The following is an 18,060-nucleotide window of genomic DNA, read 5'->3' on the forward strand; positions in this document are numbered from 1 at the left end:
TTGTTTATTTCTGGGATTTTCCATTTAATATTTTAACACCATGGTTGATGACAAGTAACTGAAACTGCAGAGAGCGAAACTGTTGATAATGGGAGGACTACTGTATTTCATGACATAGGTTCTCTTCAACAGTCACCACTTGAAATCAATAACTTAACACTGGCTGATATTCTCCAGCACACCCAAAGCTCAGACAAAGACTGCTGAACAACTGGTTAAGCTTGAGTCATCTTTAGTCAAGACAAGACCTTACAGCTCCAGAGGTAGAACACCTTCCTCATCTCAAATCACAGGCTTTTGGAAACTCCCTACAAACATGAGTGCAAAGTAGGCAGTGGGGAGAAGTCCACACAAAGCTTGCATTAAGACTTTAACCACGAAGTATTCGCCTTTTTCATTAAACTCTTACAACCCAGGGAAGGCTTTCTGTTAAGCCCCAACACAGGAAATTGCTTTTCAGTTGTCAATAACCAACGTCTGAAAATAAATCCAGTCACTAAGTGTGGAATGATGTACTTGCAGCCAACATGCATTTGGCTGATGCCAACAGAGAAGGCAGGAGGCCAAGATATAAGACCTAAATTTTTTTTTTTTTTAAAGGACTGTTCTACTCAGTAACAGAATCTGAAATAATGCAAAGGCAGAAATAGGCCACAAACCACCTGCCTCTAGCTTCAACATACATCAGCATCTGTCTCCCAAGGTTGCTTCAGAAACATATTTAACTCTTCTCTAACTACAATAATTGCTCCAGTGGTCTAAAAAAAGTGGCTCTGTCCTGTGGGTTTTTGGTTGGGTGGTTGACTGTTATATTCATGGGGGGTTTCTTTGAGGGGTAGGAGGAGAGTATTAGCGAAGGGGGAGGAAAAAATGGAAGAACTAAAACTACGGAAGAGAATTTCTAACTCTTCGCTCTTTGACTCTGATTGAGGAATAGCTTTCTGCCAAGATTTTCTTCAAGTGCTCAGCAGAGGATGAAGTGAGGTAACAAGAAGTCTGGGGATGTTGCACACTGTGTCCTGTGTCCCAAGACCCCACAGGGATGTTTGTCCCTGGATGCTCTGACTCTCTGGGAGAAAAGAGCAGAAAAGTATGAAGGCAGAGGAGACTCCTAGGGAGCAAAACTACCTGGGTTCTTCTTTCTGACCTACCGTACTTACACCACTGCCTCTTCCTCCAGGTGACTTGCCAGTAGACGGGGAGTGACAGAGATTGAAGGTAATTTTCAAAAGAAGAAAATAAGCCTGAAATCAGGCTGAACAACTACAAAGGGGGTAAGATGAAGTCCCTGCAAGTAGTCAGCAATCTGGCAAAATATTGCACAAATTCAGTATTTTAATTGGATGTTTCTTTTATGGGGAATGTGGCATGAACTAAATTTGAAGACAGGCTATTTATTTCAGGGGGAGGGGTTGGTCACTAAAGCCACTTGGAGAGGAAGGGAAATAAAATATACAGAAGAGTCTATAGCCCAAGGGGAAAAAACTAGTATCTCCTGAGAACAATCATCATAGTTTACTTTCAAAATACTTTGGTACATCAAATGTTGTTATGATTTCATTTATACGGGGTACCGAGAATAGGCAAATTCATAGACACAGAAAGTATAATGGTTACCAAGGGCTGGGAGCAAAGGAGGTGGGTGAGGAGTTACTGTTTAATGGTTACAGAGTTTCTATCTGGGATGATGACCACAAGGTTCTGGAAATGGATAATGGTGATGGCTGCATAATACTCTGAATGTGCTTAATGTCACTGAACTGTAAACTTGAAAAGGTTCAAATGATAAATTTTATATTTTGCCGCAATAAAAACATTTCTTTTTAAAGTTTAGAATTAACCTGAGGACATGTGTTCAACAGCCATTTAAGCTTTAATTGTGGGTCATCTAACATACTATAATTAATGCACAATCCAGGATTAGTTAGTATAATACAAGTAGGCTAAAATTCAAGTGACTAGTGTAAGCCAACATATTATCCATACCTAAATCAACAACCAATTCTCTGCTGATTCACCTAATGGACGTCAAAATACAGTTTTGTTCTGTAAACCAGTTATTTGTTAATTAGTATAATGCATGTTAGAAATGGGGTCTTACTGGTAAAATTAAAGGAATTCAAGACATGCAGATGGGTTAAATTACTTTAGAGACACTTCCCACCTTTGTATAAACAGGGCACAAAAATCCAAGGTGGCATAATCCAAGGTGGTTATATCTTTACGGAGAGAACCCCTAAATATTAAATGGTCCTGGGCTTCAGTCTTTGTTTAAAGGGATTTCTTTTTGCATGATGCAAAGTGAGGGTGCAGAACACGACTTTTGGGATGTTGTCAGCCTTCGGTGAACATTTCATGTAAGGTGTGTTCAAAGCACTTAAAAAAGAACAGAGAAGTGAAACTTTACCAAGCTCTCAGAAAAGGCTTATCCATCACTTTGGTCCTGCTTGCTAGATAGAGGTATCTATGTGTGGTGGGATCTGGCTTGAGACCTTCTTTTATTATAACCTATAGAGCAACTAAGGCTCACCTCTCCTCCTTTGGTGCCTACTAACAACTACCCAAAATTACCTAAGAGCTGTTATTCACTATACTAACATAGGTCCATTTAATAAATCCAGTCTCAAGCAGTCACTGGTCGTGAACACAGTGGCCTCCAAGGGTTCTGTCTTAAAAAGGGGGGAAAAAAGAGACTCTTAATTTAAAAGTCCATTGTCCAGCTATAAAGGCCAGGAAAGAATATTAGACATCCCCCTTACTTTGATGGCTATGTCCAAAAATACTGTTTTCCATAAACCTTCAGAGAACTAATATATCAAATAGAGTAAGAAATTAATCCCAGAAGATTCCATATTCCACTTTTAAGTATCACATCAGGACTAGTTTTGAATGTTCCAGAGCTGGAGATATAACGGAATGTTATCATGCCTTTTTGCAAAGGCTCCCGATTTCCAGCACTTAAAAAATAAATATATTAATATAAAACACAGTAATAAATCCGTATTAACAATTCTGTATTTTAATCTTATTGGAATATGTATAAAAGGGCTTACCTCTGTAAAAATAAAGGTCCACAAATAATAAAGAATATGAGAGTCTAAAAACAAACCTGGTATAACATTGTGAGATTTTAAGATACTACATCCCAAATCATTCTGTATACACTGGCTGCACCATATATGGCAAAATCACTTGGCACCATGTTTAAAAAGAGCTCACCTAATACTCAGGTTCACAAAAGAAAGAAAAGTCACAATTTTAGAGTTAGGATTTGGGAAGTCATTTAGGCGAGCCCTTGTCTACATGAGAAGATGCCAATTGATTTGATACACCATAATCAGTCTCTCATTTCTGTTCAAAATGTTTAGATACATTTAAAGTAGAATAAGAGCAAACTACAATTCATTTAAGTGGAATGAAAAAAGCTCCCATGGCCTAGTACCAGGTTTAGAAAGAAGGATTCATAAGACGGTACCCTTGAAGGCAACTCCTTGAGACCGGATTTAAAGCATTAAAATATGTTAGGAAATAAAACTGTTCTCTCAGGCTCCAGTGACCTTGAAAATAGTGCAATGATCCTGATTTACCAGTTTACATGCAGCTATGCCTCCCTTCAACTTTAAAAGGAGGATTTGACTTTCTCAATATTAAGTCCAAAGGTCAAACAGGTTGTAAAGAGTCAAGGACACCACCAGATCTACCCTACAAGGTAAAAAAAAAAAAAACAAAAAAAACAAAAAAAACATTCAAGTCTATCATCCCTCACCAAGAAATGCAAATTTTTGTTGAGCTAGAGGACAGGAGTTGGGGAGTGGTGGATAGAGGACTTGTACGCCATACACATTTTCCCTACAAAAATCGAAGCAGTATGTACAAAACAGAGTTCCAACAAAAAGTACAATGATGAGAAAAGAACTCATTAAGAGCTAAAAATAAACTCTAATTCACAATATGCATAAGGATTTAACAAAAAAGGAAAACAAGATGTAAAATTGCATCTGCTAAGTTAACCATACCCTCATAGAAACTGCCCCCTCCCCCATACACACAAACTGAAATCTGTAAAGTCTGTGATGACTGAATGAAGCAATGCTTTAAATGTTTTCAGTGACTATTTCAACAGAAGAGAAAACAAAGGGAATTCTTTTCCTCAGCCTTCTGATCTGCTAACACTGCAGGAACACTAGGTTTCTGAAGATCCCAAAACCCAGGTCTCTGTACATCTAGACTTGAACATCTTATTTGATAAAATGAGAATATTTAGTATAGTATTTGCATTTTATATTAAAGGGATATTCATCTTAAGGAAGATGATGTCAATAAAAGTAAAAATAAGCCACAGCTTTTATCTAACCAATACTTCATGGCTCAATTTAACAACTTGCTGACCTTCGAAGCCCAGTAATAGTCCACCGGGAAGCTCACTTGAGAGTGCCTTCATATATTAAGTCAAGCTAATTCATTCTGAAACATTTACACAATACCACATAGAGCAATAATTCCACACTCCAGTGCTCTAATTCATAAAGGCTGGTGTAATATCATTAATCATCATTCTGGGCTCCCAAGTCCTGCCTTGTACTTTCTATTCTTACTTTGTTCCACCCCTGGAAAATCAATTATGTTGGTCAAATAACCTAGAAAGCAAAGAATGGAATATGAGCTCTGCATTCTTCCCACATCATGACAAACTCTAAGAATTCTAGGACAACAGATCTACTTCAAGATGTTTTTCAAAAACTAGTTTACACCTATGGGGGGAAAAAAAAGTCTGCAACTGTCATGCAACTCAATGGATATTAACTATTAACTGGTAAGAGGACAGGAAAGAGAGACAGTACCCGTGTGCTAGGTACTTTATGAAAGAAACTGAAGTTTCATAAAGTCCACACAGGCCACGACACAAATTAAGTGGCTCAGCTGGAATTTGAACCCAAGTGTAACAATATTCTAAGCTAAAAGCTGTAAGATTACTTTCAGTAGGCTACCTTCCTAGTATTTTGACTCAAACTTAATCCCAAGAACTTATTCCTAAACTAAGTAACAAACCTAGTGTACATAAGGGTTTAGTAAATTCTACTACCCACTTAAACTTTTTTTTTTTTTTTTTTGAGATAGAGTCTCACTCTGTCACCCAGGCTGGAGTGCAGTGGCTCACTGCAAACTCTGCCTCCTGAGTTGAAGCGATTCTCCTGCCTCAGCCTCCTGAGGAGCTGGGATTATAGGAACCCAGCACCACGCCCAGCTAATTTTTGTATTTTTAGTACAGACGGGGTTTCACCATGTTGGCCAGGCTGGCCTCGAACTCCTGATGTCAGATGATCTGCCCACCCCGGCCTCCCAAAGTGCTGGGATTACAGGCACGAGCCACCACGCCCAGCCAAGGAACTCTTATAAACACAACTTAAATACTTCCGTCTTGCTTTTTTCCCCCTTAAAGGAGGCATAAGGTAAATCTTTGTTCTAATTTAGAACAATACAGAATGATCACCCCTCGATTACCTAAAGATGATACATGGTGTCAGAGATTACCGAGTAGAGTCTGAAAAGATGTTTTTAACTGAGGATCTGTTTCTTCACAACACTTAGAGCAGCAAATGCTACTCTGTGATTTATAGCCCCTCAAAAAATATTTGACTACATTTACCATCACCAATAAAAGTAGCATCCAAGGGTGTTGAAATACTGACATTCTAAAACTTTAAAGAGCCAAAACAAATACCTTAAGGACTAAAACATGCTAATTAAGCCACTGTATAGACCTGACAAATCGAATGACACTCACAAGTAAAATGCCAGAAAATATCTGTTAAAGTTGACCTTTTGAGCTGGAAAAGCACGCTCTGAGGGTTTCCACAGCTCTCAACATTCAGTAGCAGCAGTGTACTCAGCTGAAAGTCAATTAACTTAGAACAAGCTCAAAAGAAGTTGGCAAATTTTGAAGCACAATTTTAGCTCCAATGATCAACTATTCTGTTCAGGAATATTTGAAAGGAAATGTTCCAACAGGTACAGAATAAAAGTGCTTCGCTCTATTCTCAATTTAAACAAAGTAAAAAAAAAATAAAATAAAATAAAAAATAAAAGGCTGGTGGCCACAGTTGTGTAATTGTTACGGTAGTGAAATAGAATGAAAACTGTCAAAAACAGGTTGATTTTGTATATCATAAAATTGGGGGGTATAAATCATTTTCATACCAGAGAAGAAACTATTTTAAAATTCTATAAATTACAAAAAAAAGAAGCAACAAGTTTTATCACAATTTAACTGGGTTTTATCTCCTAATTGAGCTATCTTCATTTTACTTCACCATCTTCTTTCTCATCTACTTTTTCCATCATTCCTATAACAAGCTCTTAAATTGAGAATGGTTTCTCTTCTATACCACTAATCTCCTGATGCAAAGTAAACAAAGACTACCCCCAGAAAAGGTCTGGAATAGCAAATAGCACACATGCACTCTTATGCTAAATTATAAAGAGTCAAATGTTATAAGAGAATTTCAACTGTAATTTTATTTTCTATGAATTTGAATATATTTACATAGTTTGTGTTTTCTGTCAAACTAGCAAAGGAACAAAGAGAAAGATACTGAAGACTATTCCTCATTTACTGGTAAGGCAAACATGGCTATTCTAAAAGTTCCTCTGATAAGGGCTAGGAAAGCACAAAATCAAAACTCCTGAACCTCCTTTTCACCATAGATTCAACCTTATTTTCCCAGTAAACATTCTAAGAAAGCTGTTGGAAAACTGTGTCTCCTGGGAGTGACACATAATTTTTTTTACATTTTATTCTAATGGACCAAAATACCAAGTAACACAAATATCAGTATCAGGAAATCAGAGAAACAAATCTGGATGATTAACAAATTACTAGAGAAGAATACTGTTTCATATTTTTCTGTATCCTCAAATAGGCAACTAGCCATTAAAGGCTTCATTACCACTGCTTATCTAAAGAAGCAGCTCTTTGATTTATGAAGAGCTGTTAACTGGGAATTAACTTACTGAATAGTGAAGAGGTCCAGATTTGCCACCCCAAAATATTCCACTTTGGCATTGTTTTTTTTGTTGTTGTTTTGTTTGTTTGTTTTGTGAAATGGAGTCTTGCTCTGCCGCACAGGATAAAATGCAAGTGCGGTGGCATGATTTCAGCTCACTGCAACCTCTGCCTCCCGGGTTCAAGCAATTCTCCCACCTCAGCCTTGTGAGTAGCTGGGAATACAGGTGTGCACCACCACATCTGGCTAATTTTTTTATTTTTAGTACAGACAGGGTTTCACCATGTTGGCCATGGTTGGTCTTGAACCCCTGACCTCTGGTGATCCACCTACCTCAGCCCTCCAAAGTGCTGAGATTACAGGTATGAACAACCGCACCTGGCCAGCATTAAGTATTATCTTATACTGAGGAAAATGAAAAATCAACAGATGCAAGAAGAGTTCTCTTCCCTCCCCTTTTCTCCCTAAAAGCAGAGTATAAATTTCCCATGGGAAGGTGTCCCTCTGTCCTGTACCAGTTCAGAGGTAAGCGACTCATTACTTGAGAGAGTCGACACCAGATTGTTTATGCATACAGGTCTGTATAAACCAACCTTGTTAAAATTTCCCTTATCTGTCCCCTTACATATTTTCTTAACACTTCCCCACAATTTTCTATTCCACAAAGTCCAAACCTTTCCTTTGTTAAAATGGTATATAAGCCCCCCAACCCTGACCACTTGAGTTTTATAACACTTTTCTGTCAACTCCCAAACATATAAAATACTAACAAAAATTGTGTGCCATTTCTCCAATTAATTTCCAAATCCCCAGGTACTAAAGAGGACAGAAGTTAACAATGATAAAGAACTGTACTGTATTTTATTTCTTAAAATGTTACAAATTTCTAGTTTCATCATCCTGTAATCTTTCAACTAAACTAATCAAGGCTCACACTGAAAATTGTTCTATAAAAATACCCAGGTTCAAGTAAAAAGTGAACCTGAGAAGAATAAACTTTAATGTCTTTCTCCAAAATTGTATATGAAGCTTCTATAGTGGTAACACCAAATGTTTTAAAGGACTGCATGACCTTTGGCAAAGAAACAAGATATAATGAAAAAATAATTAAGTTTAAAGACACATCAATTAAGATGCAAATAAAGTTCCTCCATTACCTTTTACCTATGAGAGATGTTCCAAAAATAGAGGTTCCACAAACTTGACACAAATTTCATTTTATACAAACCTAGCCAGTAAAATCTCAAAACAGATTCAAATGTTACCGTATTCCACAGCTAAGGCACTGGGGACCAAAGCATTTTACGTATCTTCTTTCCTACAGACCCTAAGAACACACACAGTCTTTCTGCCATCTTTCTAATTAAATAGCATACAGAGTTTGCAAAGTGAGGTGTTTATTCAGTTACCACCCACCCACCCACCCAATCGCCCTGCTGTTTCCAACTACTAGTCTGCAAGAATCAGAATTCTTGACCTCTTGATACTACGGACATTTCACAGGCTCACTGTACAACTGTAACTGACATACAGAATCACATTTTCAAATTAATGTTCATCAAAACAGCTTTGTGTTCACTGTGATTGACTCATAGGAAATAAGTGCTATTAAAGTTGAAGGTTCCCATTAGTCGAATAAAATCCCACTTATCTGTTTCAATCCTGAGGAGCTAAGATTGTATTTGTTTAAAAAGAAGAGAATCCTATGCCATTAAAATAAACTTTGGAAATCACATTATTTTGATAGAATAAACAAGGATCAAAACTAGCTTTAAAATTCTCAGCAAGCAGAGACACAAGATAAACCTAGCTAAGAACACTCATATATTAATAAAAATGATTTTAAGATCCTAGCCATAAGGTGTGCTGGGGCATGGCAGGAGCCTTATCATGCAAGGCACTACCTTGTAAATCAACATCTCTTTGGGCTCCCTGGAATTTATATTTGGGTTTTTGTTTTTTCCTCTTTTGTAAAAGCTTCTAGTTAGCAGTTGATGAGATCAGTACAAGACCTACCTCAAATAACTCAAAGAAAGAGTGAAATACTCATTACCTGAGGTCTTCCACTAACTACTACTCTAGCCATTCTTTTAGAAGGAAAAATAACAGTGAAAGAACTATCTACCCTGGTGTTTCAAAAACCTAATTACTATCAGATCAGTAAAAACACAGCTTAGTGACTTAAACTCAACATCTCTAGTTCTGAACCCTAGGAATTAATTCAGAGACCAATGCTGAGGAGAGGAGAGTAATAAACTTAAACTTTCCAAGGAATTAAGTACTGCAATTGTTAACACCTCTTTCATAACCCCCTAAATCTAGAATTCAGGTAAACTTGGAAATGCCTGGTTCAATCTCCCTGTGAAATGTTCAAGACATGGATAACTCCTAGCTAACTAGTACGTTCCAGGTCACCCCTACAGATTCTGATTCAGTAGGCCTGGACAGGGCCCAGGACCATGCATTTCTGGCACTCATTACAAGTGATTCCAATGCAGGAATCCCAGTGACCATACTTCAAGAGACACAGTCTGATCCCAAAACTTTTTGGGCTTCAAAATCACCTAGGAAGCTCTCTGACAACAGATTCTAAAACTCCCTTAGGTGAGGATGTAGAGCCAAATTTGGGAACCACCAGGCTAGAATATCAACTTCACAACCATTGACTATAATGTTTCTAGAGAAGGACAGATGTTCTTGTTCATTTGGTGTATTCGTCAGTCTTTAATTGTCAAAAACCTTCCACTTCCCTTCCACAGAAGACACACTCACCAGAAGACGTCCTCTGAATAACTCTGTAAAAATTACACATCTCTCTATAAATTCATCAGCTGGCCCTGTGCTTAATCTTTAAACAGTGAGGTCTTGCCTCCAACAAGAGGCAAAGAGGAAACATCCAGGTAAAGAATAAGATAATCAGAATTCTGGTCCCTACTCTACTGCTTAATAGCTGTGTGGCCTTGGACTAGTCATTTCACAAACCTGGGCCTCTCATCACCTATGATGTTCGGTGGAAAGAAGGGAGAGGGTTGGCTAAGGTCACCTCTAGGGCTTTTCTGACTGTAACGCTTTATTATTCATTCCTTGCATCACAAAATCCATTTTGCTCATCTAGAATGCAACATCAGCAGGTATCAAGGACTCCGAAGTGCATTTAAGAACGCAAAGGGATGGACCAAAGTCAGCTAAGCTGTACAAGCAGCAGAAGCTTCTCATGATGAATGCCTATAGATGGGAAACAGTCTGAAGCATACAGCTGGGCAGAAGCCCAAAGAGACAGACCTGACAAAAAACAAAATAAATAGAACTTAGTCTAGAGAGATTATTGTATTTGCTACCGAAGACATTTCTTAATGTACTTCCGTAATCCTCACTCGATCAAAATAGTGACATTAATTTGCTAACACTGACAGTCTAAAAATTATACACTCTCTTCAAGGACTTAAGAGGCACACACTTTCCTAACTAGATATTTTTGTTCCTCAGATACAGTTTCCTAATTCAGCATTAAGATTTAAGAAAAGGGAAAAGGAAACATTTCAAATCTTCCTGCAGAGTGACTCCAGAGTTTTCCCATAAACCAATTAATGCTCATGCTCCTACAAAATCAGAATACAGAAATGGGTCCCAACTGCTCCCCAGAAGGCAGAATAAGCTGGATAATTAGAGAAGGACCAAAGAACTCTGATCTGCACCTAAAATGCTTACTGAGAAACTGCACAAGATGGGTAGTGCTACACATCAGAGGGCAGCCTCCAAAGCTCCACAATTCTTTCAAAACCTTGCTAAAGATACATTAATACTACTTCTTAGAAAGTGTGCCTACTTTTCAAAGTATAACCATTCAGAACCCAGTTTTAGATACTACCATTTTCTAGACTATTTTACTCAATATAAATATTTAGTGAGAAACACAGGAAAAAAAAAAAAATCCTAAAGCAGTTTATGCTTAAGCTAAACGAGTGAGATCCTTCCAAAAGCCATTTTAACCCATATTACAAATAAGATGTCAGTGGTCCAAATCAAACCAAGATTACCAGAAGTTGAGGTGCCTAGTGTTCAGATTTACCTACCCCACTTTTGAATTTATTATCATGTATGTTTCTTTTAGGAAACATGCTCATATGTTATTGATGTGAACAGGTTAAACCGGTCTGATAACCAGTTAATAACAAATGATTTCAAAAGCTTTTATAGCACCATGTTCAGTGGAATCTACTGGCAGGGAGATGTATTTACCCTTCCAACAGCCCCCAAATAGGTTATATGATCAAATAAGACTGGGGACTATAAATCAAACATTTTCTTTACTGCTATATTTTTCATAGTTCTTAATACAGTGATTATCGAGTATGGATCTTAAAGAACTACGGAGTGCAGCACTTCCTAAACTTGTCTGTCAATACAATACTTAAGAAATAATTACTATCATCTAACGAAACGAAGGTTGAAAAACATCTTTCAATCTTATATACTATTGTGGGAAGGCAATTAATACACTAAATACACTAGGAAAACTGGTATGAAAGTTCCTCAAAAAATTAAAAACAGAACTACCATATGATCCAGCAACTCCACTACTGCATGTTAACCCAAAAGAAATGAAATCAGTTTGTCAAAGAGATGCATTCTTATTGCAGCAATGTTTGCAATAGCCAAAATATGGGCTCAACCCAAATGTCCATCAACCAATAAATGGATAAAGAAAATATGCTATATATACACAATGAAATACTATTCAGCCACAAAAAAGAATGAAATTCTGTCATTTCCAGAAACATGGGTGAACTTAGAGGATACTATGTTAAGTGAGGTGAGACAGCCAAATACCACATGATCTCATAGGTGGAATCGAAAAATGCTGATCTCACGGGAGCAGAGAGCAGAATAGTGGATACCAGAGGGTGGAGAACAGAGGAGGAAGGAAGGAGGGGGCTAGATGGTTAATGGGTACAGGGTCACTGTTAGAAGAAATAAGTTCTGGTGTGCTATTCCACAGAAGGGTGAATATAGTTAGTAATACTGTATAGCATACTTCAAAATAGCTGGAAGAAGAGGATTTTTGAGCACTCTCAAAGAAATTATGAATGTTTGAGATTTGGAAATGCTAAATACCCTGCTTGATCATTACACAATGTATATAGCATCAAAACATCTCACTGTACTCCACAATTTGTTCAATTATGTGTTAACTATATAAAAAATATATACTATATATAATATATAGTGTATACATGTGTATATATCATATATAGTATTATAGTATGTGTATATACATATATGCATGTATGTATATGTATGTATAGATATGTACATGTACACACACATATATAAAAATGTTACATCTTTATAAACATCTTTCAATACTCATGCCCACTGTGGAATTTCTTGGGGACTCTACATGCTTACCAAATATTTTTAATAGAAATTTTACCACAGTGGACACCTCCATTACAGCCTTCCCCTCGAGCCACTGAAAAGACAATAGGCAGGGGTCAGAGGTGAAGGAAATGGACAAGAAATATTTACACAATTTTTTAGTATCTAGCCATGTATTAAAGAATGTCCATGTGTTGTTCTTCTATTACCACTGTCTACCACACTAAAGCTAGAGAGGCAAAGGAGATGAAGATAAAGAACTCAAATTTATCCCATTTTGTCACATAACAGCTCTAAAGATTTACAAAAGAGTAAGATTAATTCAAGATTGACTAGAGGTTAGATGTGAGAATCTGTAAGATGTCTCCTGCGGCAAATGCCTAATATGAAAGACGTATGATTTTTTAATATTTCCATCTTATAAAATGATAAAATGTATCATTTCATAACAGTTTCATAACAAAATATGACTTTCGTGCTCTGTTCATTCATCTTTCTTCTTAATGGTTAGGGGAACTCTACTAAGCAATCAGAAATTGCATCACTTTTGTCACAGTCCTCAAGTCATTTATCATATTTTATCTTTTATATTAAAAAGGTTGTAAAATCCACATGTAAGGGATGTTGTTTTACTTTAACAAAAAAAAAAGATAAAATTCAACATCAGGACAGAGACATAAGAGCAGCATTTTGTTCTTCACCTTTTTCAACTTATTAAAAACTCTATAAACTTCACATATGCCTATCACACTCAATTTGGAAAAGAAACTGAAAAATCTCATCCATCTGATTATCAGACGGATGATCTTATGTTCAGGAACATAAGAACCACCTTCCTAATATCATAGTGAACATTTAAGCAACATAATTAAAATAGAATGGCCGTTTGATATAGATCAATGACAATCAGTTTGTACTTAGTTTTTAACTTGATTTCAGTAAGTTCTCTCTGTGAACCTCAATCTGTAGCTTGAGGACATATGATTATGAGGCCAAGCCCAGGGGCTGGCTCTAGAACTCACTTGTAGAGCTTACAGAGAATGAGCCCTAATGATTAGCAGAATAGCTCAAAGTCCCATGTATGAAAACGTCAAAAGTGAACTTAGAAATGGCCCAGTGTGAGCCCTTTTCTCTGCCTTTTACCTAATTTTGCCAATGGAAACCAGAAGTCTAGAGCTGACTTGTCCAAGGTCACATGACTAGGTGAGAGTTCAGACTCCTGGTCTCATTCTTCACACTGTCTTTAAGTATCTTTTACTCATTTCAAATATACCATTTTATATTTTTGGTTATAAGCTTTGTAAAGGAATTTGGTATATACCATCAATCAAATTTAATTAACATGAAAAATCCACGGGGTTTGTCTACCTTCATATATTTTTAGTGTTTAACTTCATATATACGTCTAACTTCATATATTTTTAGTGTTTGAAAACAACTCCTGCAGGAAGCATTAACCCTTCTATCCCAAGCACATGCTCTTTAAATTAGGTTTTGGCTTACTCTAAAAATTTTGTCAAATCTTAAAAAATATTAAGAAGATTGTCAACTACCTAATATTCAAAATGTACTATAATTAAGGCCTTATCTTTCTGACAATAAGGACAATCATATACCATGTCATCCTTTCCTTGTTAAGGAACAGAAAATAAGATCTCATTACACTCGGTATTGCATCAGTGAAAATGTTTATACACTGACAATGTGAACATTACCATTTATTTTATCATATATAAGCAAAAGGATTATACTAACATAAAGAAAAGATACTTCAAGATTTTTTTCCCCTCTCCCAAACACACATTGTATCTCACTGTTGAAATGCTAAATTAAATACACTCTGGATACTAAAAGATAAAGGTTAACATGACACTTGCTATCCCAGATACACATACTTTTAGAACATTTTCCAAAGATACTGTCCGGATCAGAGTACATTAAAGTCCAGTTAAAATATATACTGTACCAAAAATAGTTTATGCTTCAAAAAGAAAATTTTAGACTAAGTTTCATATTGCTGATGTAATAACAGAGAAAATCTAGATATGTAAAATCGCAGCATGAATTATTTACAAGCAGTAATCTTATTTTCTCATATCTTGAGACACGATCCTTTAAATATGAGTCATCTACATAAAACTGCTTACCTGTTATTTTGTCTCTTACAAGCTTACAGGACTCTATCTCACCAATGCTCCCAAAGAGACTCTTTAGTTCCTCCTGTGTCATGTTCTGAGGAAGGTAGTTGACTATTAAGTTGGTCTTGCTGTCCTCCGTGTTCCCAGAGTCAACTGGTGACGAGCAGTTGTTGTTTATGGTAGTTGGACCATTGGCTGTGTTATTGCAAGTTGGCCCATTAGACAGTTGTGTTTCCATGGCAGCAATTACCTGCTAAAAACAGAGAAAATAAGAAATGTCAGAATTCATATTTCACAACCTATTAGAGACTCCATCCAAGAATTTAAACACTTGTCACTAAACACAGTTGTTCTACTGAAATTACAACAATGCTTCAACAAAAAGTATAACACCTACACTAATTTTTACTTCCTATTAACCTATTCATCTTAAGGTTACAACTATATTTTCACATACATATTCCATACATGCACATAAGCACAATTTAAATCTTAAACATTTTCTAGAATCACATTCTGCATCTATTCACATATCCTTACTCACCTGCAGTGTCCACAGATGAGAAAATTAAGTACCAAAGGGCACAGAATTGAACCCTAACTAAAAATCATACTAGAAAATAAAAGTGCTTAACATGCTACAACAATGAACAAAAAAATGACCTACCTAACTCTGAAGAGATTTTCAGTTAGCCTAAGAGGTTCACAATATTCTAAAACTGATAGATATCCATTAACTTAAAAATCAAAGAGCAAGAGTACTTTTAAAAATATAAATTTGTCAACATGTACTGTTTTGGTTACATATTGAAAATGTTTTTGATGGATAATATCATCTACCATTGGTAAGAAAAAAATAGATGCTATGTTTTAGGGAGTGGAAAGGAACTGTAAGGTAACTTGGGAATGAAGCTATGAATACTTTATCTACCTGGTAGAATCTAATAGGACACTCTTGTCAACCTTGGCAGCTAAAAATCAACAAGGCAACTGATCTACAGCATCAAAATAAAATCCCCAAACACTTCGATATGGTGTTTTTCCTTGACTCTGCTTTTTAATGAGAAAAAAGAAAACCTATCCAGTCAATGAAAACAACAATGCAAATATATCAACTTTTGCAAACAGACCAGCCCAAGGAATTCTCATTTGAGCACATAAGCCTGTTGAAAATTCAAGTAATAGGGTATCTATAAACTCCAAACACCAGATAAAGAACAGAATTGGGGAAAATGGCCTCAAACTGTTCAGGCTACTCTAAAAATCACTTATTAAGCAGTTTTAAATCTAGTTTCCTAAAACCAATCCTATGCCAAAGAGTCACAAACCACAGCCCCATATTTTCCAAAAGCATTTTCCAGTAACTACCTAACTTTGGACAGCCAAGACTGTGGTGGAATCTAAAAATCAAAGCATCACTGAAAGGATCATCCTTCATATTGCATACATCTCTCACCTCCACAAAGAACTACTTCTCAAAACTGACAGTTCCGAATTGACGGGATGCTAGTTTTAGGGAAGTTTTAACATAGAAAAGGCAAAGAACTTGAGGCAAAGAAAAAAAGCAAAGTAAAGGGAAAGAGGGTTACAAGGAAAGAGAAAAAACTGTCTTTTAAAACGCATATTGCCTAAGAAAACCAATAGGGCACATTAGCAGATAAACATATAGGAAGAAATCTCTACTGCCAGATGTTAACAAAAGAAGGCAGTGTAGGACAGATTGAGACTGGTCAGACTGGACAAGAATCAGTGCTGTCATGATTTAAAAAAAAAAAAAAAAAAAAAAACAAACAGGAGGCAAAATCCAGAACAGCTTTTCAAATATCCAACAACCTGTAACCCCTCCGTGACTTCATTTCCTTGTCAAAGAAGTGGGTATTTATTCTATAAGCTGCAAGCTGTTTCTCTTGGGTATGTAAGCTTTCTCAGGGAATACTTAAAGGGATGAGGGAAAATAAACCTTTGGAAATCTGTATTTAAAAATCTTAAATCAAGATAAGGGTTTTACTATAACTAACAAATCTATCTGAATTTGAAAAGGGAAGTTTCAGATTTCCTAATTAAACATAACTGTTCTGGTTTGTAGAGTATTAGCTATGGGTCACTCTTTTCACAGCAAAATTATTCTGGGGTTAACCCTTGCCCAGCAGTTATGGAAACAATGAGCTACAAGATTAAAGTGGCCAAAGACACATAAATCACTATTGAAAAGTTTGGATAGGTGTAGAAACTACGAGAGCCCCAAATGGGAGATTCGGACTAAAGCTCACTGGAATAGCATTTGAAATACAAAGTGTTCATTGACTGAAATTAGCAAGATTTAGAAAGGACAACAAACACTCCTCACTTAATTGCACATTTATTTCCATGTTCAGGTGGCAAGAATGAGCTCCTAAGCCAACATTCAAGTGAACAGCTGCAGTAGGCTGTGTGCGCTGAAAATTACAGCATCTCTCTGCTATAGGACCATCTGCTCAGAATAAAATGATACTAATGTGCTATATTTTACAAATAATGCATATTCCATTGATAGGCTCAACACAACTGTTCACAGAATGCAAACTCTTTCAACAGTTACTGGGCAAATAATTTTCAGCTAGATTTACAATTTCAACTTTTTTTTTTTTTTTTGGAGCATCAAGAATTGTAAATAACTTCAAAATTTAGTAACCAAAAAAATACATAGTAAACAGAATGTATAGAATTACGGTAACTTAGTATTCAGACCATACCAAAACTTTTTTTTGTTTTTTTAAAAAAGCTTGTCATTCTTTTGAGTCTGCGCTAAATCCTAATTTAGATTAAAAAATTACATACGAGAGCATGGTTCTGATGCTACGTATACCACTACAGTTAAAATTGCAATGTGCTTTAAGTCCTAAAGATGGCCATACCACAATAGGTTAAATGTAAGAATAATTAGTATGCCAAATGAAAGATTCAAGTGTTTGGTATGGCCTCAGCACTCCTGCAACATGCTAAAAAAAAGTAGCCTACAGAATTTAAGAAAAATCCCACAGACCCCGGTCCAAGGCTCTGCTGCCCACGAACCACTTCTAAGCAGAGAAGCCACATCACACAGTCTGACTGCCATGTTAGTTTGGAGTTGCCGTCTGCAATATGGACACAAAAAGTACCGTATGTTAGATGAGCATGATAATGCAACAAATCAGTTTGTACAAAATTTACAGTGATTGTATTGATATTCCCAGCACGTCCATGCAGTGTGGCTTAATTGAAATTGAGGCAATTCCAATCTAATCTTTCCAAATTCATTTCAACATGTAGTTTTCTTGCACAAATATAAGCATTTTAATTAAGAGCCTGATTTTAAAACAATATTAACTAGTTATCTTGGCATCTATTCTAAAGAACTAATTTAAACCACACCTCAAAAATTTTAAAAATAAAGTAAAATAAAGCAAAATACTGCAGGCTATCTTATCTCTTAAGGATGTGGGAGAAGGGAGGAAATGTGAATGAAATTTTATAGTGGGAAAAAGTGATCATGCAATTCCTAAGTGATTGCTTTGCATAAA

General features: G+C 36.3%; 1 protein-coding gene and 1 long non-coding RNA gene across 40 annotated transcripts in view; one reads left to right on the top strand and one right to left on the bottom strand.

Annotated features, from left to right (window-relative positions):
* The window catches only part of LOC105498395 (ELAV like RNA binding protein 2), a 159,472-nt gene that overhangs the window by 56,071 nt on the left and 85,341 nt on the right, over positions 1-18,060 (bottom strand). For 14 of the 39 annotated variants that reach the window (XM_011770456.3, XM_071077874.1, XM_024798159.2 and 11 more), the window contains exons 2-3: positions 17,544-17,634; positions 14,531-14,774 (exon numbers count right to left, since the gene is read on the bottom strand). In XM_011770456.3, the coding sequence (XP_011768758.1) occupies positions 14,531-14,774; positions 17,544-17,615 (316 nt within the window). In that variant the 5' untranslated portion in view covers positions 17,616-17,634. Of the gene's footprint in view, positions 1-14,530; positions 14,775-17,518; positions 17,635-18,060 lie in introns of those variants that run through there. The other 25 variants (XM_011770458.2, XM_024798165.2, XM_011770463.2 and 22 more) reach the window with 4 other exon arrangements.
* Positions 1-18,060, top strand: part of LOC105498397 (uncharacterized) — a 33,098-nt gene that overhangs the window by 154 nt on the left and 14,884 nt on the right. Inside the window, exon 2 of the long non-coding RNA XR_011612644.1 lies at positions 1,181-1,274. This is a non-coding gene — a long non-coding RNA (uncharacterized lncRNA). The remainder of the gene's footprint in view (positions 1-1,180; positions 1,275-18,060) is intronic.

This window comes from Macaca nemestrina, chromosome 14, assembly GCF_043159975.1.
Source record: "Macaca nemestrina isolate mMacNem1 chromosome 14, mMacNem.hap1, whole genome shotgun sequence".
Lineage (NCBI taxonomy): Eukaryota > Metazoa > Chordata > Mammalia > Primates > Cercopithecidae > Macaca > Macaca nemestrina.